The sequence below is a fragment of the Sipha flava genome, unplaced genomic scaffold (assembly GCF_003268045.1).
Source record: "Sipha flava isolate LNK unplaced genomic scaffold, YSA_version1 0_pilon_pilon, whole genome shotgun sequence".
Lineage (NCBI taxonomy): Eukaryota > Metazoa > Arthropoda > Insecta > Hemiptera > Aphididae > Sipha > Sipha flava.
In genome coordinates, this window is record NW_020271713.1 from 7,622,611 (window position 1) to 7,647,514 (window position 24,904).

Consider the following 24,904-nt stretch of genomic DNA (forward strand, 5'->3'; position numbering starts at 1 on the left):
TGTATTAACATTCGAAATATGTGATTTACTCGTGCAGCAAGGTTTAGGTTCAGGTACAAAGCATAATCATATCCACAACAGCATCAAGATATGTACGAAGATTAGATTAGACTTAGACTATAATTGTCTTTGGAACGATGCCCCATTCTTGAAAAAAGTGCCACGCAGTGGCACTAAAGTTTGCGAATGGAGCTGGGATGCGTAACGAGCGAAGTCTTAAAATTTTAAAATTTGGGTTTCGTATATAGGTTTATTTATAAATGTGGAACTCCAGTGTATCAGATATTTCAATATATATTTCACGCGGACTTATGGTATTAAATGTGTTTTTAAAATGTGGAGCTACGGTGCGCCCAAAATGAGACGTATAATGTTCGAGTACTTATGTACAAAGTACAAATCATTACATATTTTTACTGGCTAGTCGTTCCCTCCCCACCGCATTAATTGGCACATTAGTAAAATAAGTCGTCGAGTCAGCAATTTATTAAGAGTATGCCGACTTTCCTACTCTAGAAAAACTGAAATCACGCCCCTGGTTCGGTAACGCGTGTGTTAATTCATGATTTTAATTTTGTTTTGTTTTAATGACAGCCTATTGTGTATGGGACGCGTAAAAGAGGGTAGAGGGATATTAACCAGTGTTCGGATTAGATAACTAATTTTTTATCTAGATAAAGATAATGCAACTCAAATGTATCTAGATGAAGATAAAATAAAACATAATTCGTATTTACCTAAATAATAAAATAAAACACTTTTTTATTTAGATTAAACTAGATACAATTTGCAAACCTAACACAACGGCATTTTTTTTTTTATAACTATTTTATTTACTTACTCCTTACATCATCATAGCAAATTTATATTGCTTAAACACAGATTACATGTTAAATACATTTTTTAATGTTTCTGAATTATTATTTCTTAATGAAACAATGAACGAAGAATAGGTAAACATGAATAACAAATGTTTGAAAATAAGTATTAATATTAATATAATACTATCATTGAAAATTTTGATTGAGAATTTCAATAAAAGTTAAAAAAATTATATACCCAATTCTGGTGATCGATGTATACCCAGTTTCTAGATAAGTAAAATATTAATCCGAGATAAATGTTTAGATGCGTTGTAACTGATTTTCTGGATAAGATAAAAGATGAATGAACAGCTATCTGGATGAATGATGCTTCTGCATAAATGTAAAATCTTTAGTCCGAACGCTGGTTTTGACGGACGCCAGACAAAAGCAATTAGTAGTGACGAGTCACGGACGAGGGATGACGGATTTTCGTCGGCGGTCCAGTGGGGTCGTTTCCGGACTCGTAACGGGGTGGAAATCGGAAATAACGGTGAGACAAACGGACCGTGCAAGAAACGCTTTCCGACTAAGCCATTCGGGGACGGAAAGGGACGTGTTTCCGCTCCATCGCTATTCGATTCACAACGGGGATTTCAATATTCGTTCGTAAAACGCGTCCGACGAGAGACGAGATGAATAACGTTTACATGATGACGGACACGATGATCCGTATATACTTACATATGCAAGATTTGCCATCGGGCCCGAGCTTGAAGTCGGACGGGCAGATGCAGACGACGGCGTTGCGCAGATGGTTGGTGGCCGCGCACAAGTACGCGCAGCCGCAGCCGACGATGGCCGGTATGACGAACACAGTGCCGGAGCCGTAGTGGCTACCGGGGTACACAGCCCTGTAGAACACGTGACGGCGGTCCGGCAAGTACGACCAACCGCCCTCGCCGTTCGTCTGACTGTTGCTCCAAGCGCGACCGCCTTCGTCGCGGAAAGAGGAAAAATAAAATACAAAAATATTAATATATTAATCAGCACGTTTTTAAACGTTACGTTTTCAGCACGGTTTTGTTGAAGGAATAAGAATCAACCAAGGATAATTGGTAAGGGGGAACGGGGTAGCTAGGAAAAAAAAAATCGCACGTTAAATCGTAAAGCGAACAGAATACATAATATGTATGTAAATGTTATGTATTCTGTTCAATATTATGTACTTTTTGTCATCTTTAACGAGTTCAGATTAAACGCACTTAAGGGTAGAAAAAATATCCGAATAAATGGTTTTTTTCCAAGTTATTCGTAGCTCCTGCTGATATTTTACAACTCCAGGCGAATAAAATTTTATAGCTATATGTATGTGTATTGTATTGGATGATATTTTTTACTGTTTATAAAAATATAGTTTTTTTTTTTTTTATTAAAATGCATATTCACGATTTATACAACAAAAAGTACATTAAGAAATAAATTTGATAATATATAATATAAAACATGACATTTATATCTTGAAGGGAAAAAACCGTCCATCAACAGTACTTCGTAATTAGTTTGATGGGTTCATATTATAGGGACCTTTTTTTTTTTTTTTTGTGTGTGTGTGTGTGCGTTAGGCAAGGGCGTCTCTTGGCCATTTTCTTTTTAACCTCCTTGGAGGGTTGTTGGGGATGGTCATAGAGGACATGCGAGAAATAATAGAGTTTTGGTTTAAGTGCTTTTTGTAGTGACGAGTTGCTAATTCGTTGACCGTTGAAAAAAAAAAAAATATAGTTAAGGATAATTTTTGTGGTCCATTTGGTAACAATGATTTTTATGTATGTATATGAAAAACCGATTGCCAAAAAATATTCACCATTGTTTCGATTTTAAATTTTAATCAAACGAATTTCTTATGTATGAATAAAAATTATAATAATAATAATTAAAAAAAAATAATTAGTAAATGGTTAACACTCGTAAATTAATATATAAATAAATAAAAAATATTTTTTATACAGAAATAAATAAATAAATAAATGTTTAGTCTGGAATATTATAATATTTTTAATGTACGACCGGTTTTGAATTAAAAAATTCATCATCTACCATGTACGGAGTCAATAAAATCGCGACTGACTATGAAAAAATAAAAGAAGAAATACATTGAGAGAAATTGGTAGTTCTACACAAAGATAATTTATTTTAATAAAATACATTATTTAAAATGAGTTCTTATTAGACATAAATATTTTAAGAAATAAAAATACTTCGGTTATTATAATTTATTATTATCTAAAATGTATTTATATAAGATATATTATTTAATTATATAATATTATATTTTATTGTGTATGATGTATAACTACAGATTTAAAAATACTCCAGGCTAAGCATTTATTTATTTATTTATATTAATAAACTATATTTTTATTGAATTGTTAATTTACCAATTTAAGAATGTTGAGTAATTATACTTCATATAGGTTATATACGTACTCTTAGTCGAAATTGATCAATTATTAGTGATATTACTAAGATCGGTTTAATGCCAAATAGTAATCATAACATTTGTAAGTTATTCCCTCAAAATCAATATCTACAAAACAACACTTAACAGAGCAAGAACAGAACAAGGTAAATGTAATTACCTAATGCACAAATGTGGAAAGTTAGAATACCCCTTCTGTGAATGCGGAATGCATTAAACGATACGTCATATTGTCGATAAATTCCCACAAACATATTTTGTCTGAGGTCTGGTGAAACTATAAATCAGAGGCGAGTGTAGTGAAATGGATGGAGAATCTGGAGTTATAACTTTAAGCTAGAACTTTAAAAGTGACCAAGTCTACCTTCTAGTCATATATATATATATATATATATATATATATATATATATTTCTATCAATAATCCAGTTATAATATCATAGTATTAGTTAATTTGCAATTATCTTAACGTCAATAATTCAACGTAATAATCTTGACGTTCTAACTTATTATAGTAATTATTACTATCTTTATAATCTTTATTACAACTGCACTTTATTCATATAATCCCATATTATCATATGCAAAATAAATAAATACATATCAATATTAAATTTATCAACTTAGTTTCATTAAAATTAATTACTTAGACTATTTAGCTTGACGAGTTTATTTTTGTGATGAATAGAAATGTTGCAAATGTATCAGTATATTATTAACTAGAAATCATGGAACGCTATTGATCGAACACAGAATAACAAAATCACCGATAGTTTTACCACAATATACTAGTTACAAGTTACTAATACTAGTGACTAATACACCACATTTTAATCAACATAATATAAAAATTAAAAATAACATCATTGATATTTATTTTTCGTCTGTAGAAGAAAATCAATTATATACAAGTAAAATAATGAGAAAGTTATCAGATAGTTTGAGTAAAAGCATTTCAGTAGAACATAGAACGGAAATTTTAGTGAAAAATTATATAACAACATAAAAATAATATTTTCATTACATAGTAGTAAGTACCTATATTTCTTTAGGATTTATGGATAACAAATGTTATTTTATTAAGTTAGAATATATGATATTATTTTGTTTTCAAAATTAAAAATATTATATTTATGATGTCTTTAGAAAAGGATTATTCAACTAAAATTTTTATTTTGTTTTTTTTTTTAAATTATCAGAAGCAATTAAGTTACAAGGAAAAAAAATCCACTGTAAAGTAGAATTTGATAGACAGGTATTACGTAATCAGTACATTGCTTCATATGTATTTAGTACATATTTACTATGTATCTACGTATTTATAAGGATTACTATCTAATACTGTTTGTGATAAAATAATGTACACGATGCAATCTAAATTACAAACTATTTAAAAGTAAAAACTTAACATAAAACTGACCGTAAACGAATCGTGAAGCAATTTAATTATGATACTATGAAAGAAGCCACGAGCGAATTGTAAAAAGGGTAATAAGGAAAACTCTACAAATTGCAAAACGATACTTTCATTATTTAAATGTGTCGATCAAGAACATGAGAAACTAGTATGCGAAAACAATCAAATGAACCGATGATGACACGACCAAGCAACATGTACTACCTAAAAACTCCTTTTTAGCACCAATTTCACATGTAGCCATCCGCTATAGACGTTCAGCTTATATTTGTCATAATCATTTTGCTTTGCCTATGTTAATTTAATTAAAAAAGTTAATAAATCTCAGCAATACCGTCACAGCTGTTCTTTATAGTCTATTAATTTAACTTAAAATAATCTACATTTCAAAATTTTGTAACCCTATTGAACAGTCAACTCGGTATGCTACAGGAGGATGATTAAAAAAATGTCGACTTTTATTAATAATAATCGTGTTATTTTAACTAGTTAACTGATAAAATTATTAAAAGTAGAATATAATAACTTAAAATACAAACAATTTACAAAAAAAAGTATCAAATACTTAATGTTTGTACACTCCATTCCTTAAATTGTACAAATTAACGTACTATTTATACTACTTATTATTTTTTATAAGTTTTTTGCTATAACCCATAGTAGCATTTTTTATTTATCATACTTAAATCATATCACTGAAATATTTCAAAACACAATTAAGCATAAAATAGGCAATAAAAAAAAAAACTTTAATTTATGTTGTTATTGACGTTTTGTTTCAAAAAGACGAATCTCCTGGGTCGACGGTTGATATAGTTAAATAACCGAATTTCTTAATAATATAAGTTGAATTTTTAATGTTCAAAGTTAATGTAAAAGAAAGGCTTATTATGAAAGACAGTCTATCATAATAATATAGTCTATTATAATCTATAAAGAAAGATTATGAAAATAAAATTGTAAATATTAAGTGCTTATAAACAACAAATTTCATAAAAATAATTCGAAATTATAAAATGCCTTGAACTAAATAATTAATATCATCTAAAGGAAATTCGTTGAAATATCTGATTTCATTAAAATTTCATATTGTACTACTTATAAAACATTTTTGCAACTTTCCAATAAAACAGTTTTATATTGGCTAAAATTCTTATCTTTTTTTAAATTAAGCTTAATTTTTATTCATTAATCAATAAAATCTTGTAAATGGAATATACTTTTATCTTCAACAGTAATAATTAATCATTAACCAAGGAAGTTAAACTCTAAATATCAATGTATTTCCTTATTTTAAATAAAAAAGCCGTTGAATGTTTTAATTTATTTGACCATAGATAAATAATTCTCATCATGCTATTGTGTTGTATTTTAAAATAATTAATATGGGTTTAAGAGTTATATTTTTAATGAAATTTAAATTAAAACTATTTAAATTACAATAATACGATATAAATAATATTATAGTAATATACAACTCTTTGATCACATCAATAATTCTAATTACGGATTTCGGATATCCTGTTACAGACATACGTATATAGGTCTTTACGACTCTTGCAGATATATACGATGTAGATCATTGCATGTGTTACGGACATACATACGTAAATCCTTATTACTCTTACAGATATATACAATGTAGGTCATTGCATGAGATCATCATATAATACAGCATGTAATATAATATATATGTCCTTGTGAATATCCAGATTTACAGAGAAGATACATAAAACTAAGTGGTTGTTGCAAAAAGCCAAGACAACATAAAAAACATGCTATGTAAGGTATTATAAAAATTAGATAGTTGATACTGTTTGAAGGGGATCTAGAATATTAACTATATCCGGGTCAATTATCCCATAAGAACGGGGTATATAAGGTAGTCCGAACAGACCAATATTTAGATATGTTTTATACCTGTTTTAGCGAGCACCTACACGCCAGATCGTTTGTTGAATTAATTAATTGTACTTAGAGAAATTTTAATAAAACAGTCTAACTTAGTTTGAGCATTTTTATTTGAAACATTCCTAAATCGATACCATCTTTACGGTTGAACTGATGGCAAGCAACAATCCTTTATTATGTGATTACAACTAGATATGTATACGAATCCAACAAACGGTATGCTCGCAATCATTTCACGTACAATCCTGTTCAGGATTTTTTTCTGACAACTCGGAGGAGTCATGCTGTACGATAACGATATAATTGTGAAAAACAAATAACGTAAAACAATACGACGTAAAGTATAATGAATAATTCCATTGTAACATGGAATTTACCGTGCGATCAAATAGAAAAAAAAAATGGAACGTAAAAATCTTATTCATTGATTTAAAAAACAAAAAATCGCATTTGGAATGGGTGGGAAATGAATCGATAACATACCATCTCGCCATCATTGATTCGTTATTACGCTCCTTGAATTATTAATCGACGCCTGACAACCAAATGCTTTTTATCTGTACGGTTACGGTGTAACGCCTGAGGTCCCTAAGCACCCGCTTCTACCAGGGAGTATTCTAAGAGGAGGAGCGAACGAGGCAGTTACCCCCACGTCTTTTTTACCCTTAAAATTGTTGATTTCTATTACCTACATTGCGCTTGGAAAATGCATACGTAAACGTGTGCACCGTAAGATCCGTAACCGTGCCCGTGCCGGATGACATTGGTCGTATTTCCAGCTCTAGAGGGAGGGGGACAAGTGGTGTTATTGCACTGGACCCCACAAATTATGTATTAAGAATATCACTTTATCTATAAAGAAAAAAATAATGTAGTCCCAGTACGCAAATCACAATCCGTGTGCGGTCATGTGGTTTTCTTAGGAAACGGGTTGTTAGCCACGAAAATTAAAACTGTACCAATTATGTATAGATTTGAAGTATTGTATGGGTACGCACTTGTAAAATTATTTATCATCGACGACGGTTCGAAATATACCCATAGTACATGTTTAATTATATAATAACACAAAAAACAGATTTCTATAAACAATTAATAAATTAACAAAATTAACAAATTAATATATAATAAATGGGGCCCCACAAAATTCCGCACCGGGCCCCAAAAACCGTTGGGCCGGCACTGATTGGATACATCGATTAAGACCCGGCAAACTGCCCAATGTACAAAGTTGTTCGTCCCTCTCAAAAGGGTCCAAGGATCCAACCACCTTAAATCCAACCGCTTGTCGCTGCACGTATCAATTTGACTTACCAGTGAAACCGCCGCCTCCCCCTCCGGCCACGCATCCACCACCACCGCCGCCAAATCCGCCGAAGCCTTTGGTGTTGCCGCGGCTTTTGTAGCACGCCAGACCGCCAACGCCACCGCCCTCGCTGCCGACACCGCCGACTCCCAGCAACGCCGACCCTGTGGTCTTCTTGTCCTCCGTGTAGTTGCCCGGGGCCCAGCCACCGCCTGCGCCTGTAATTCATTCGCGTGCTTATTTTTTAGAAACGTATGCGTTTCGGCGGAATGTTTTCGTGAAACCGCTGCCGAGAACGATAATATGTGTATGTACTGTGTAGGGTATCAATAGATGGCTACCCGAGACCTGTAGGATTCGGTATGTACCGAAGACAGCGCATGATATCGGTCGGTGGAAAAAAATGAAATAAAGGGAACATTACCAAGTTTATACGAAAAAAAAAAAAAAATATAAACAAAAATATAATGGAAAAAGTTGAAATATTCGAAACGGAAACGGTATTAAGTTAAACAACGTTGTACGGGTGTACCTAATAACAACGTGATGGCTATGAAATCCTTATACTTAGAATGAGAAAAAAAAGTATGAACCATCGGTTGTCTACTAAATTCACATCAATCGTACAGCACTAGGTATTATCTATTTATAATTTGTCTCACATATCTGATGACGTTATTTCTTTTACCAAATATGTTTGCAGTCTAGCTGAATAAATTATTTAAGAAACGCTATTTTTTTCTAATACACACTCAACGTATTTCTTGACATACGACTTTATTACACATTTACCTGTTTTTTTTTTTTTTTTTTACAAATTTAATTTAATTTATACATTTTTCTGTTACAATTAATTATACTTTCTTAACGCCAATGTTATATGCGAAGCAAAGAAAACAAAACAACTGTTTATGTTTTGTGTTTCACAAATTAATTTTGCTCTTGTATTTGTTAAGCCAGATGAAAATTACTAACGGAATTAAAAATAAAATACCAACCAAATATTGTTTGAAAACGTTTATAAATGTTTTTTGGATTTAATGTTGGTCAAGTGAGTAAGTTATATATATATATATACATTCTTCTTGACAAATATTTAAAGGGCATTAATTATTGCATTAAACGTTACTCCCCACGTATATTCATAAACAGCGTGACATTTCGTAAATTACAGTCTACCTGTAAAATGTGTTCACAGTTATGAATTACTACGTTCTTTAATATGTATTAAAAACGTAACACATATTTATAGTGCTAATGTAATTACAAAAGTCACTCTAACAAACGTGTCTATTCTATGGATCAATATTCTAGTCTGATATGCTTTCCAATAGAAAATAACGGGGATACAAGGTCCCTATTTCCAATCAAGTTTGAGATAATAATCTCGTTATGATCACAAACATTTTAACAATTCATAGGACTTGAAAAAAATATAATAATATGATTTTTGTCATCAGTATACGAACATTTTTATCGGGTTAAACGTACAGATTGTTATAACTTTGTTTACGTACCAAAGGGTTAGTATATAGTTAGCGATATTAAAAAAGTAACAAAAAAAATAATAATAAAAAAATAAAACAATTTTCGCAATATTTTTTTTTTTTTTTACAGTAGATTTTTCCGTACGCATGTATAAAAAACATTTAATAAAAAAAAAAAAAAAAAATGAATGTTTTAATCTCAATGCAACTTATACTTCTATCGCATGTAATAAAAATGTATCGGATCCCAGGGCTTAACCAACAATCAACCGGCATTTCACGATTCTATCGGATTTCGGATTTAGCTTTCGTATATGTAACGGCTGCAGCACGGAAATAATTGTATACAGGACAGAGGTGAAAATATGTGAGTAGAATATGATGATACACACGAAAACACATTTTGTATTTGTAAGATATGACTCGTATTATAAATCATGCGAGAAGTATAATTAGATTAATACTTATGCTGCGATTAAGACAGACCGATCAAAATTATACAGAATAGCAATTACAGCGTGTTAATGATAGCAGCACAGCTATATTTAACGAAACCGGAGATTCTAAGCTAATGATATAAATTATTACAGAAAAAATTTTTCCGCAGTCCGAGCTTAATGTCAGTAACTAAAGCTGGTCAAACAATACGTGTTGTACCAACGTTCAACAAAGTCGATAAATGAAAAACTACGGTTTGCATACAGGCGTTCACCCTATCGCGGAATCCTGTACGCTTTCGGCAGCGGTTAACGATTCTAGACGCGCGTGTTTAATTTTCGGTGTTTGAACGTTAAGTTTTTATAATGCGTACGCTAGCGTCTGAAACGCGTAGTGTGCAAACAGCTTTAATGTTAGTTAGCTAAGCCTTACACCCAGGAATAGTCGTAACATTTAGTACGACTAAATATATTCAGTTCAGTGTACAGTAATATCTTTTATAATATCAATTTTTTTTTTGCATTTATTAATAAAACTGTAATACTGTACAGTAATATCTTTTATAATATCAATTTTTTTTTTTTTGCATTTATTAATAAAACTATAGGGAAATCGGTAAAATGACCTATTTCAAAATACCGACTAGATTGGCGGTCACTAACCGGTAGTCCGTGGACCACTGGTGGCCCGTGAAAAAATTTAAGTAGTCCGCAGGAAAATTTGAATATTAGGTACTTACAGAATCTTTTTGTTGTTATTTTCCAAAAAAATAAGACTCTAGACATGGTAGTATGTGGATAATAAATCTATTGCAGCAAACAATGAAAATAACAAGTTAAATATGACCGAGAAAAAATACCTCATCGATTTATTTAACGGTATTTATGTAAAAAGCTATTTTAAGCTAAAAGTGGTTTGTAGAATTTAGAGTATGTATTTAGTGATCCGTGAAGTCCAAAAAGTTGGCGACCGCTGGACTAGACGAATTGAAGCAATTCTTCTGATCGAAATCAAGTACACAATAAAAAAACTCACATCATGTATCAACCAATAAATTTCTCGTTTCATTCAAATTCTAAAAAATTTACAAAAAAAAAAAAAAGAAAAAAAGGAAAATTAAAAATCTCTGATGTTCTCAAAAATCATAATAATTATGTAATTCAAAAACAAAATTGTTGATAGTGGATTCATATTAAAATTTTAAACAAAATGTAATTATTTTTAATAGACAATTTACTATACATATTAGAGGCAAGATATTTTGAAATATACTTTGCTTTAATGCGACTGATAAAATTATAATTTAGTATTTTATTAAATGATTTGAATTAACAAAATTTATTGAAAACCAAATGTTAACTTGAATGTTTTTCTTATAGAAAATATTTATTTAGCTATTTTTTATTCATAATAATAATTAAATATTTTAAATGTTTTATAAAATGTATCAAAATGATTGAAAACTCATTCTTGTTCATATATTCTTGCTATTAAATATATTTCAACAATTAAACAGAAATATCAAATGCTAACAAATTATATTTTATTTGAAAGAGTTAAAACTATGAATTATTCTAATAATTAAGGTGTAATATTAATCTTTAAGGTCAGCTGATAAGATCAATCACGACAAGAAAACCAAATAAACCAAGTGCAATAAATAAAATATAGATAATGAATAAATTAATTTATTAAATATATTTCATGTTTAATATGATTATTTATATATTTATAATTTCGAAATTGCATTCTGAAATTGGATAATAATGAGACTTTTTTTTATTTAGAAAAGTGTAATTAACTAATATTTTTTATTTCTTTTATTGTTTAATACAATATCACAGATATTTTTGTATTCTTCTACTTTATTAAATTATTTAAAATATACTTAATTTAACAACACGTTTTAAATACTGTTTTATTTAAAGTTAAACTTACAACTTTAAATATGAGTAATAACTTACACATTTAGCAAATTATAATTACTTTAACTGATTAATAAATAAAAAGTTTGTTTTAGAAATCTATGAAGTATTTTAAAAATTTTTCCTTTTTTGCTACAGATGATTATTGCAATTTTGGTCAACATTTATCCATAGCTAAAAAAGCAATAAAGAAAATAAGATATTTTCTGATTTTGTAATAAAATCTAATATTATTTTTATGATAGTTTTATCGTGATGTTAATCACATATTTTTAGCCCGTTTGATATTTTCTAATATATAATGAATTAATTGAACGCTTACGTTCAATACATTGCAGAAATGATTGAATATAAGATATTATGAACACTGCGAAATTTAGAATTTAAATTAAATTTTATTTTATTATTTACTAAATTTGATTTATATAAATCTTTAATACTGGAATAATAAAATACCGCAGCTCTGCAGACTTTTTCGAATTCAATAAAAAATAGCTTATCATGTTATCTTCTATATTTTAGATTTTTGTTTTTAATATTATTTTGGTTGTTATACACCATTTTATCTGAAGTTGTCACTTGAATGAATCATAATTATTATAATTTACTCAAAACATTTAACTCCAGAGTATCACATCATCTGCAAATCTAGAACTGATATCTTTAAGTATTTTGGTCATATAACTTGAAAATGTACGGCAATTAAATCAAATTTTTCTTTGAATGATTTAAATGACACACTACCAACTCAAGCCTTCTCGTTTATGTTTTTGAATACTTTGTTTTTTTCAAAACTTCGTCATTCACTGCTCAAGTTCTCATCATATCTCTATTAAAATATAATCATCATAATTTCCATTTCCATTATTCTTAAATACTTAATGCCATTCAATTTGATCGCTTGTCAATTACAATTATCGTCTTAAATTATGTTTTTGAATATACATCTTGCTAAACAAACTATTAATATTTATTTATTTATAACTATAATTAGATAAAAACTATAATTTTAATGGTTTTATGTCATAATTCGTTGTTTCTGCATATAAAATAACATGCAATTTGAAACTTTTATTTATAAAACATAATGGTTTTCTTACATAAATCTATCATAGTTCAAATAAAACGACTATTTCTGCATTTAATTTGTTTTTTATTTATAGGTATGGGTATTAAATAGTATACAATTTATATTTTCATCCTCGAAATATTTTTAGTATTTAATTTAGTTAAAAACATGTTTCACTTACCAACGTTACATTGAAAGAAAAATATTACGTTGAACATAAGTTTTTATAATTCATTAAAGTTTAAAATACAATTTTAGTCATAATTAAATTTAATAGTTTAACATTTAAACAACTTAATTCAGTTAACATAATAATTAGTTGAACATAAAACTAAATTTGATTCCACCTAAAAAAAAAAAAAACAATAGAATAGATGATTTATATTTTCTTTGTTTCTTTAATCACAGAAATTTAATTAATAAAATAGTACTAGTTTCGCAATAAAAACACTTCTATATAATTTATACCCCAAATTAAAACTTACTGGTATATTGTACAAAATAATTCAACTATTTAATAAGTTAAACAAAGTAATATTTAGATCAAAAAAGAAAAATGATGTAATATAATACTTTTACTAATTAGGTATGCAAATAATTTAATAAATATGTTTTCATAAAAACCATGCAAATTAAAAGTTATATTTTCATTGAATGAATAATCCATTATTAACGGTTTTAATAAATGTTAAACATTGTTTATAATTTTAGACACTGTTTATAACATAATAATATATTATTAAATACAGAAAAGTATCCCTGAAAGTTAAATATTTATCTATATAACTATACGTTTACATTCAATACGAGATGATAATGGCAAACAAAATCCACTAGGTCAGACAGTTATTCATAGGATAAAGTCGGTGTACCATATTAGTATTATTGTTAAATACAATCACAACACGTATTATTCAATTGAATTTATTTTAGCAATATGTTAAAGACCTATGGGTATACTTACTCTAAAAATTGAAATCTGTAACTTTAGAGTTAAAAAAACGAAAAATAAAGATAAGGAAATCATATTTATTTTTCATGCTAAAGAACAATCGAAAATGCGTGAATATTATACCTCTCTAATCCATATCAAATTAATTAATTCAAATCTGTTAAAAGTTAAACTCCCATGAGCAATTAACGCTTCCAACTCCCACGCGTGACTTATAACAAAAAGATCACGTTTCTTAAATTATTAAAACGACCCACAGGCACCAACGAACTATCGATGTACTACTTATTGGAATTGGTGTTATAGTTTACGAGTTTATTGTAATATGGTAGTTAAAACCAAAATAAAATGAAACAATTTGATTTATGTTTTAACAATTGTATTATAACAATTGTTCGGTGTATGATTTACTAAATATCCATATGCCAAGATTGATGAGAATAGTGAACAAAAATCTATTATTCTTATTTGGGAATTAGACCAATCATTGGTTATGTATTTCATGATATGTATGGCTATTGCATACTTTTGCATATATTTAAGATTACTATTCAAAACTTGTACCAGAACAGTTATGTTTTTTCTCCCAGCAGATAAATAAATAAATAATCAATACATACTAATTACGGATTTGAATAAATCACTAGTTAATTCAGTGAAATAGTACGATTTAATACTATGAATAATATGAATGTAATACTATGAAATCACACGATCTGAATATGTCAGTCACACAAAAAGTATCAAGCCCGTTCGCATAAACAGTGTATGTAAAACAGATTTTTCACATGATATCTTTTTTGAAAACTTCACGAAGTGGATAAATATGACACGAAACCGTGTGGTATTTGTTGTCAAAACGTCAGTCATTATTCGGACCATTGTCTTGTCAACAATCACCAAGCCACAGTAAGCGAACCTCAAAGCAGCGGTACAAGCTCACCCACAAATAATGGAAATGCAATCACGAATAGGTTTGTTTTTCAACTTTGTAATTTATATATTTATATATTTAAATATCCTTTTAACCATATCAGCATTCACCAGTTATCTTCCGCTTGTTTCTCTTCATCACTTCGAAAATTCCGTCACAATCCGCCTATTGGCCACGTACAAATTATGATAAAAATATACAATTTTAAATTAAATGTACATAACTATACATACATTATTAACATCAAATAAATAAAAATAACAATAACGATTCGGCGTCGACTCGGTGTAATATTAAATTCAATTTTCTTATACTGTATTCATCCTGCAATATTTTTATGGATACCTAATCAACAATATCGGATCGTACAAAGATAATGACTTTTCTTCGAAAAAAAAAAAATATCACTACATTAAAATGTATAATATTCAGTTTCACATAATTTGTAAATGACACGATAATCTTGAGTTGAGTTAAATTTGATGATGAACATCACTTTTAAGTCATCGCTATCCAAATAATTAATGCTGTTAATTTGTTCGATACCAATATTTGTCTGGTTTTCTTCGGTCGCATAAATTATACTTCGTTTATTATTATATTTCAGAACAGTATATGCATATAAAAGTATATAATGTGTTAATATATTCAATGCGTACTATTGGATTTTTATTAAACATAATACATAATATATTTGTGTCGGAAAAAAAAATAAAAATATTTTATCGTACAAACCTGCAGGGTTTTCGCCGAAAGATGGTGCAGTGATAGCAGGTAATCTGGGGTTCGTACCGTTGCCGTGTTGACTTCTGTCGTCTTTGAACGGTCCGTGTGCTAAACCACCTCCGCCAGCGCCAATCACCAAGGGTATGAACTCCGTTTCTCGCGATCCCTTCAATATTATCAAACATTTTTAAATATTCAAAAATTTGAAAGACAATAGCTATAATTATCATCGTTTACTTATTGTCAATTATGGGAGTTGTTTAATTTGAAATACAAATTTAATTTTTAAATTTTATTGTTTAAATTTAACTTGCTTTCAGGGTAAAAAATATTTATAAAATTATTTTATTATACAAAATGCAAACAACTTAATATCTAACATAATATTTTTCAGGAAAAAAAAGGATTATTTATGGACTAAAAACGTTTAAAACAATATACTGCTAATACATTCGTCATTTACTACACAATGTCAAGTTTATTATCAGGGTTGGATAGTATCAAAGATACAATGTCTATTGTATTTTGTATCATGGTACATAATTTTAAAGTATCAAGTATCATGTATCATGATACATTTTATGCAAGTATCATGTATATTTTTTTTCCCAAAAAATACAAGATACTATTATTGTAAAAATTTGTACTGAATAGTACCAAGAAATAAAAAAATTTTCGTCATGGATTTTATTTTTACGAAAAATAACTGTCCAGATGCGATCGAGTCGAAATGAACAACGAAAACATTAACTACACAACGTTATACCTTGTAAGATAATTTGAAAATTACAGTCATACAGATAAACACCAACTTCAAATTTTCGTTCTCATAAAATATGAATCCACTACAAATTTTTTTTTTTTTTAAAGATATGGCTGTAATTGTAGTAGATATTTCCATGTAAAATAGAAAACAAAATCAAAAATACAGATAAGTAATTGTAGTGTACTATTACTAGTGTACCATTTTATTCGTTCTGCCTTCTGTGTAACTGTCGCACTGTCAGTAAAGTAATTATAAGGCCGTTCACAATTTTTTCATACTTGATTCCTATATATTTTAATTTTTTTTTTTTTTTTTTTTTTTATAGATTATTTTACTGAACAATATATTAAAATTCCAAAATCATTGAATGGAAAATATTTTAAAATTTTGTCTTATAAACAAATTGGTTCTTATTACATTATTTAATATTTATGAATTTATAAGTACCTACTATATATATTACTATAGAGTATGGACTGATAGTATATTGTATAAACCTTTTACGTTTAAAAGTTAATAAAATTCAATTGGAAGTATGAAAGTATCAATGTATCAATGTATCTTTTTTACATTCACAGTGAATCTTTATCTTGTATCTAGATACACTAAATGCATGTATCATGATACTTTTTTTTAAGTGTCTTGCCCAACCCTGTTTATTATGAATAATTTAATATTTTTTTTGCTAAATGATAAATTCTCAAGTAAACAAAGTTCAATAAAAATAAACTTCTGTAACAGTAAAAAAAGTTCAATATTTTTTAAATTTCTTTGTGTTCAATGTCATGAACATAAATACAGAGTAACTTCAAAGTATATCAAAACGAATAAAACAAAACGTATATTATTCCATTGAAGAATACCTTGCCTACACATTTTTATTAAACCATTGTTGAACCTTGTCACTATTATTATTTTCTAAAAAAACGTTCGTTAAAATAGTACAGAACGTTGCAGAATTAATTTAGTAAAGGATTTTGTTGTCAACAATAACAGAAGACTGTTATGTGAAAACTAACTCTGAGTTATATCGTGTATTACGTAACATAATACTTATAGAGATTTACAAAAGTACCAGTATTGTTTTAAGTCATTATTGTACATTATTTATTTAATCGTTTGAAACACAAGAATATTTACTTATTGGCATTACTGTGAACATTGTATAAAAATGGATTGTGTAGGGTGGTAAATTTTAATTCAACCGATGAATGTTTTAGTGGTGTAAATTCGCAATTTTCTCGAAAATACGAGTCAAGTTGCTGGTTGGTGGTTCTATTATTCTGTTCACTTGGCTTCGCTTTAGTGATTGATTAATCATTTATGTAATAATTACTAAAATATTTATACCAATGTATATAATAAATAAACGCATTACAACAAAAATATTCACTCTATTATTCTTCTCGCTGTTTTTAATGCTGACGTTCAGGAGTTAATGTATTTACTTCATTATATTTCAAAATTATTAATACTTCGTCGGAGTATATTCATATTTCTACAATCGATCAAATTAATTTCCAAATCGTAAACGAGTTATCGGTCCGAATATTTTTTCCATTAGAGTAATACGTATTTGTGATAAAATGTTTGTTGGTATTTTACAGTTGCAGTGTTGTGCATAATTTATCCTTTGAAATGAATATACATACTTTGAGGCTTCGCTTTGTATTTACCGAAGAAACGGGTTGGAGATGGTGGAGGGGGTGGTTGGATGTAAAGTTTATTCTACCCCGGATCCCCTATATTTATAGCATTTCCCTACCGTGCCGCGATAAAACGGTACTTAACTGTAAAAACAAATGATCCACCGCCACCACCGCCGCCGCCGTTGAGCAAGCGCAAGTCGTGCAATTCCCTCAGAGCACTTCCCGTTCTGAAGTATTGTTCTCGTTGGCATGCGCCGTCGTGCTTTTCGAAAGTCTAAATTTTATGAAAAGAAAAAAAAAATAATTCATCATCGACTATTTTGACAATAAATTGCTGCAGGCGCTACATCCACAGTTCTCAGTATTTTTTCCCATAAAAATATATGCGGAGCGCCAAAAATTTAAAAATACCAATTTCACCACAACACATCACATGAAAACGGGTGGCCTGATATATACAGAAACGGCTGAATGATATTCTCGTATTGGTGTTTTAGATTTGAATACAATGTACCATTCCTCTCGAAAAAAAGGATTCTGAATGAAAATAGTCGGTTGCATAAATTTATATTTCTAAATATTGTTGATATAGTAATTGAACGATTTTTTTTTTTTTAATAAGGTTAGTTTTTTAATAACTTGTTCTTAAAATCTTCAAGTGCCAGAAATATTTCTATAATTATGAAATGTCTATAAAATGTTAATATAAGTATTCAGTAAATGATTCTTGCCGCTGCGAACAATAGTTTTGTAATAATAACCAAAAAATTTATATTGTACATTTGAAAATTGTTGAAATACTCAATTTCGTCAAAATTGTGTTTTCTAACACTTATAAAACTATTTCGAAACTTTCCAATAAAAAAATGTTTATTGGTTACAAAGAAAATCTCACGAAAAACTTTTAAATAATTTTCTCTAAATTGTCTATTGGAATAGGGCATGATAAAATATTAGGTATTTATGTGTTCGGAACTTAATCTTGGTTAAAGTTTTTTGTTACATTTTTCTAAATTATTCGGAAAACGGTTGAAAAATATATAAAAAAAAAAGTACGCATGAAATTCACATAATTTTCTATTAGAGACCTCTCGTAGTTATCATAATCGGAAAAATTCTTCAGATCAAAATCATGTTCAGATACATAAAAAAAAAAAAAAAACGCACATCAAGGGAAAACCTATATATTCCACATATTCCATATAAGATAAAGACAGTGTTTTTCGTTGATTTGTATTATTATAATGCTTATATCTTTGGAATACCACGCCAAGTATTTATCAAAATTAGCAATATTATACACTCAACATTATTTTCAAATGTCACGATCCAAATAATATAGTACGAAATGTAATATACATATATATATTTTCGAATAATAATATCGTGAATCAATCTGATTCAGAAGATGTGATATTCGTAAAGTTCCTAGATTGTCCTCCCGGAGCACTGAAGCTAGAAATCCGTTACACTAAACTATTGATTGTGGACCGTAGACGTACTTTTCGGCATGCGTCGCCGCCTTCTTGGCCGACCAAGATGTACAGCTGCTGGTGTTTGGACAGTTCGATCACGGCGATCGCTGTAGCCCCTTTAGAAATGCCCATTCCGTCAGCACCCTTGCCGCCTCGAGCTCCTCTTGCTATTATACTGAAAAAGAACACAAAGACCGTTAAATATGAACATTTTACGTTATGACTATAGCTTGATTTTTTAATTATTTTTTTCTGTTGTAGCCTATTCCTTCTTCTACACATCACTACCATTAACGCAGCACCAAAGAGACGTTTGAATCATCACGATATAAATACAAGGTATGTATGTTCACTCATTACTAATCCTCACTAATTAATTCTTATAATTATGTTAAGTGTGAAGTGAACACCATAAACAAATATGTGAAAAGATAGCTTTATGATGGTTGATAAAGCTCTAAAATATAGTATTCGATTTTTCATGATTTTTTTGATTATAAATATTATTACAGTCCATGGTATTATTATGCTGCTTAATAAACAAAATTATTAAGCTATTGAAATTAAATATTGTTCGCTGTTATTTTTGGACCGATTCTATGATTGTTATGGCATGAATTTCATCACCATCTACTCAATGAAGAGTATTTATCAGCCATTGCGTAAGAGGGATATAGAATCAAATAACCGTACATGAGTGGTGGCACGTGAATAGTCAGGATAATCCCGCCGACGTTATTTTTCGCGCCCGAAATTCGTCATTGATTCAAAAAGAAAATATTTGGGGGGAATGGTCCTGCATGGCTATAAAAATAGCCCAATGCGTAACCAAAAATACCCGAATTATATAGCGTAATTGTAATACCTGACAGTGCATTTTTAACTAGTTAACTAAGCGACACAAATGTCGCCCAGTGATTATACTCTGTTGACAGTATTTTAAAATATTAGGCGAAATAATGCGATACAAACGTGTAATACTATAATCGTACTATAGTATTATACACTATTTTGAGAAAAACGTTTTTTGTCGCCCAATGAAAATCCTTTATAAAATGCACTGATACCTGAAACTACTTAGATACAAGTACAAACTTTATTATAGTAATGAACACTGATGTATCATTTATTGATCGTTTTTCTTCCCTAATGCGATTATTACTATACGGGTAATCGCATAAAGCGTACGTTTCCTAAATATTTTGCGAGATACCAAAATTAAGAGTACAGATCCTTTAGAAGTCCACGAAATCACTTAGGCAGTATATTGAATAATACTCGTACGTTTTGTTCAAAGTCATTATTATTTCAAAGAAAAATCAGATTTAAAAATGGAAATCAAGTATCTTCCTAAAGTAAGGTTTTTAAATTGTGGCGATTTATCGACGATGAATCGTTATGTTAGTATGTGGCAGATTAAAAAATGCAAGTAGTATCCATGTACCTCAAATATATGAAAAAAAAAAAATCAAAGGGCTTTATTCGAAGCTAGGATTCGTTGAAATTTTATTAGAAGTTGAAGTTGTCTTAGTTCTCTTTCCCTTAGAAGTTCTGAATTTAGTGGTATATGGAAATCGACAATGAAATTCATGAAAATACATCTATATAGAACTCTGGGTAATGTGAATATGGCTTACAGAGATCTTAAAACTGTTATAACGCATATAGATGCTAGCTTATACTATCTTCCTTTATGTTCTCTGTCGTCCGATTCTTCTGATCTAATAGCATTTTCCCCTGGTAATTTTTTAACTGAAGATTCATTGACTTCAATAACGGAACCGAACATCTCGTTGATGACTTTTAATTGCTATAATTTGTGACGTCGGATAACACAACTTTCTCAACAATTATGAGCGAGATGACAAAAAGAGTAGCTGTTCCGATTACAAACTCGATCGAAATAAACAATCGATGTATATTCAAATGTAAAAATGGGGACAATGGTGATGGTGAAGGATAACAATTTACCCTCGTTACATTGGAAATTAGAAAGAGTAATAAGGGTTTATCCTGGTGCCAACAGAAAGGTATGTGTAGTCATACTACAAACATATAACGGTCAATTAAAGCGTGCGATATGAAATATATGAGTAGAATCAAACGTCACATGTTCCAAGAATCACTTTTTTTTTCAGAAAACGTCAAGGAGAAAACGAGGAAATTTATCCTAACATTAAATAAAACTAAAATACATCATATTTTTATAATTTATGTCGAAAAAACAAATCTTTCATAAAAAAAAAAAATATGATTTTCGTTGTTTACTTTTTTTAAGTTAAAAGTTTCTGAAAAATGTGAATTTTAGTTCTAGCTTACCATCACAACTATAATGTAGTATTGTATTATGTAACTCTTAGGTTACTGTTATAGTATCTATAGATTATCGAGTTACATATATTTTTCCCTGTTGATGTAGTTCGTTTTTCGTTATTCGGTAAACATGTTTGTTGATATCTTTATAACGTTAAACTAAAATCAAACTCACGTGTATACTCCTGTTTCAGGTACACGCCAAATTTGTACGCCGTCCATGTACGTATCGTTGACAACAATGACGGATACAGTACTGTTAGTGTACGCCGCTTCGCAAGATCTATTACTAGGACCCAATCTACCTCTTGATCCGCATGATGTAAATTTGTAAACTGGAAATGATAAATACAATTTAATAAACAATGTTTCACATTTTGAGTACACAAAATGCAATTTAAATCCGATAAATCAGCCAATAAATTACTAATAAATAACAGAGGATAAACAAATTATAAAATCAAAACGTTGATTAATTCAAAACTATAAAGTTTAATGAGAATGAAAATGTAATAAATAACGCAATATTTTAAAAACTAAATGTTGAAATAGTCGTGATAATAAAAATTGAAATAATGTTGATAAGAAAAAATAATAAAGTACAGTTATAATGATGGTTCGGTTAAATTAAAAACAATTTAATTAAAATAAAATCGCATTATTTTATTTGATCCCATGAAAAATGCAAAACAACGTTTTAATAGTAGCAGTACAACGTGTTTAAATTCTTATTTCTTGTTTGTCACCTAATACTTAAACTTTAATAACTTTCCAAGTATGCCATATTTATTGTAATTAAGTTTATAATAAATAATAATTTTTATCTTCATTACTTTCTAGACATAATTTTCATTAAAATATACACACAAACACACTCATAAATATAAAATACAACACACTCATTGTTATCGGCTGATATAATATTTTAAAATGTATAAATTATTTAAAACGTTTTCAGATAATATACGTTATGAACTCACTTATGAACTCTACATACAATAAACTGGAAATATTATTTAAACCATACACTTAAAAATTATAATAATGGAAGAGAGAATTTTTTTTTTATATTTCTTTTCAAATTTAATTAGCCTTTGCCAATAAAGTATTACGGCTCAAAAATGATGTATTATAATATATTATAATAACAATAATCTGTAGCTAATAATGTAGATAACAATAATAGTAATGATTTAATGAAAGTAATTGCTGCATATAAATATATCACTGGTGTATTTATGAAAGGATAATTTAATTTAGGACCGTAGTAAGAAGAAGTATAGGTAAGTAAATAATTTAAGCGAAATTTTGAAATAACTTTGATAAAAAATTTCAATTACAAAAACATTATTATTTATTTTTAGTACCATATAGTTCAAACACGTAAGAAGTGAGCTTTGGATTAGGATGCAAAGTTTTACGTGAAATTTCGGGTTTTATGGAATGTGATAGACATTGCATTGATGTTTGCTGAGAGATTTGAATGACAAATATCCTTTGAAGTTCACTGTGTGATGGCCACTACACAAAATACATATGGCTAGACAACTTTTGTCTTTGCTGCACTGGGAAGTGAGGTGATCGTCACCACACTTGACACAGCATGGACGGTAACCACAAATCCGTCGGACCGTAGGCCTGGAGTTTGTGACAATGAGATGAGTCCCGATTGACTTTGATCAAAGACTTTGTTTCAAAAATGTTAACCATAATGTTGAATATAGATGAGATATTAAAAATGTCGTTGTTATTTCCAGCGAGTTTCAAATCCTCATAAAAGAGTGGTAGAGCAACGTTTAGTTTTAATATATTTGAGACCCTTGTGATTATATGACTGAGGGACGCTAAAGCTCTAGAAATATCGGAAGTAAACATCATATAGTGTAGGTTCCTGATTACAACTATAAATGAGCATAGTTGTGATGGAAAAAAAGAGATTTTACTTAAAATTAGTTTCCCTTGAAAAGGTAAAGACTACGTCGTAACTTTCTCGGTCTTTTGAACAAACACTAAAGTATGACCGAGTAGCTTTAAAACATGGTTGGTTGATATCAACTGTGCTTGATAAGAAGTTTTTGAATTCGGACTGGAATATTATTTTAAGTAATATTAATAACGATGTGTACATTTAAAAAATTTCATAATTAAAAAATGGGAACAGAGAATGATTTGAATAGCTTGTATTTGCTGAGCCGGTGCATTTTTAAATAAATTAAATTTCATACAATATTATTTGTTCTGGTATGAAGAAATGCTATTTTTTATGTGTATACATTTAAAATTCTATAACATTTAAATCCTTTAAGAGGGATAAATATGAACAATGAACTTAAGTTTAACCGTGGTCTTCAGTACTTAGCTAAAAACGCGTCGTTCGATTATTATAATTATAATTTTTATTATGATTACCAATACTATTGTTATAGTAAAACAGGCAGTCGTCGGCGATACAAATGACCATAATACCTCGAAAGCCCGGACATTATCGACAAAACACGAGTTCCGAAAATAGATTACTAATAATTATTATGAGTACGAACGGCATTATAACGGTATTAGGATATGTTTCGTTACGTCCATTTCCCGTAAATTTCCATGCATTTTACGCTAGTAATTATTTCTTCGCATTTTAGCCTGTTATTGGCGCACTATCAATAATCTCTCCGGATTACGAGTATACCAACGAAATTCGTTGGGAAAAGCGCTTAACGGAATATTATGATTCAACTTATATTTTGCGTATCGAAATTGACGTAATATTATAAATATATAGTAAAACAAGTACGCCACACAACGACGAAATCTACATGTGAAATTCGTTACGTTCATATGTATTACGCTCATAAAAGTAATCAGTAGGAAACCACTTTGGTTATTATGATGCCTAAGATATATACTTATATATTTTTCCCTTATGTATACTAGATATATTATGTGCTTCATAATATATATATATCAGTCTCCTCCTTTTTTTCTTCATACTCGTACACGCGTATTTCGGAAACATAATTCGGGGTAAGTAGATAATCACCTCAATACAAAATTCTATGTTGATAAATATTACAAATGTGATAATAATAAAAATAATGATTAAAGCAATTTATACGTAATTATTTAATCATATAATAACCTATTTTACTCTATTTCAACTGGTGCCTTGAATTCGCGAACTAATGATCTAACTTAAAGTGACGCGGGAATAACCTTTTTATTATGATTATTTTTTTTTCTTAATTCAAACATCAAAGAAATAAA

The 24,904-nt window shown here is 29.1% G+C and overlaps 1 protein-coding gene across 1 annotated transcript in view; it reads right to left on the reverse strand.

Annotated features, from left to right (window-relative positions):
- LOC112679270 (ALK tyrosine kinase receptor-like) overlaps positions 1-24,904 on the reverse strand; it is a 411,089-nt gene that overhangs the window by 11,976 nt on the left and 374,209 nt on the right. Inside the window, exons 12-17 of the mRNA XM_025549015.1 lie at positions 21,825-21,984; positions 19,364-19,511; positions 18,004-18,135; positions 15,456-15,612; positions 7,924-8,133; positions 1,548-1,799 (exon numbers count right to left, since the gene is read on the reverse strand). Of these exons, the coding sequence (XP_025404800.1) occupies positions 1,548-1,799; positions 7,924-8,133; positions 15,456-15,612; positions 18,004-18,135; positions 19,364-19,511; positions 21,825-21,984 (1,059 nt within the window). The remainder of the gene's footprint in view (positions 1-1,547; positions 1,800-7,923; positions 8,134-15,455; positions 15,613-18,003; positions 18,136-19,363; positions 19,512-21,824; positions 21,985-24,904) is intronic.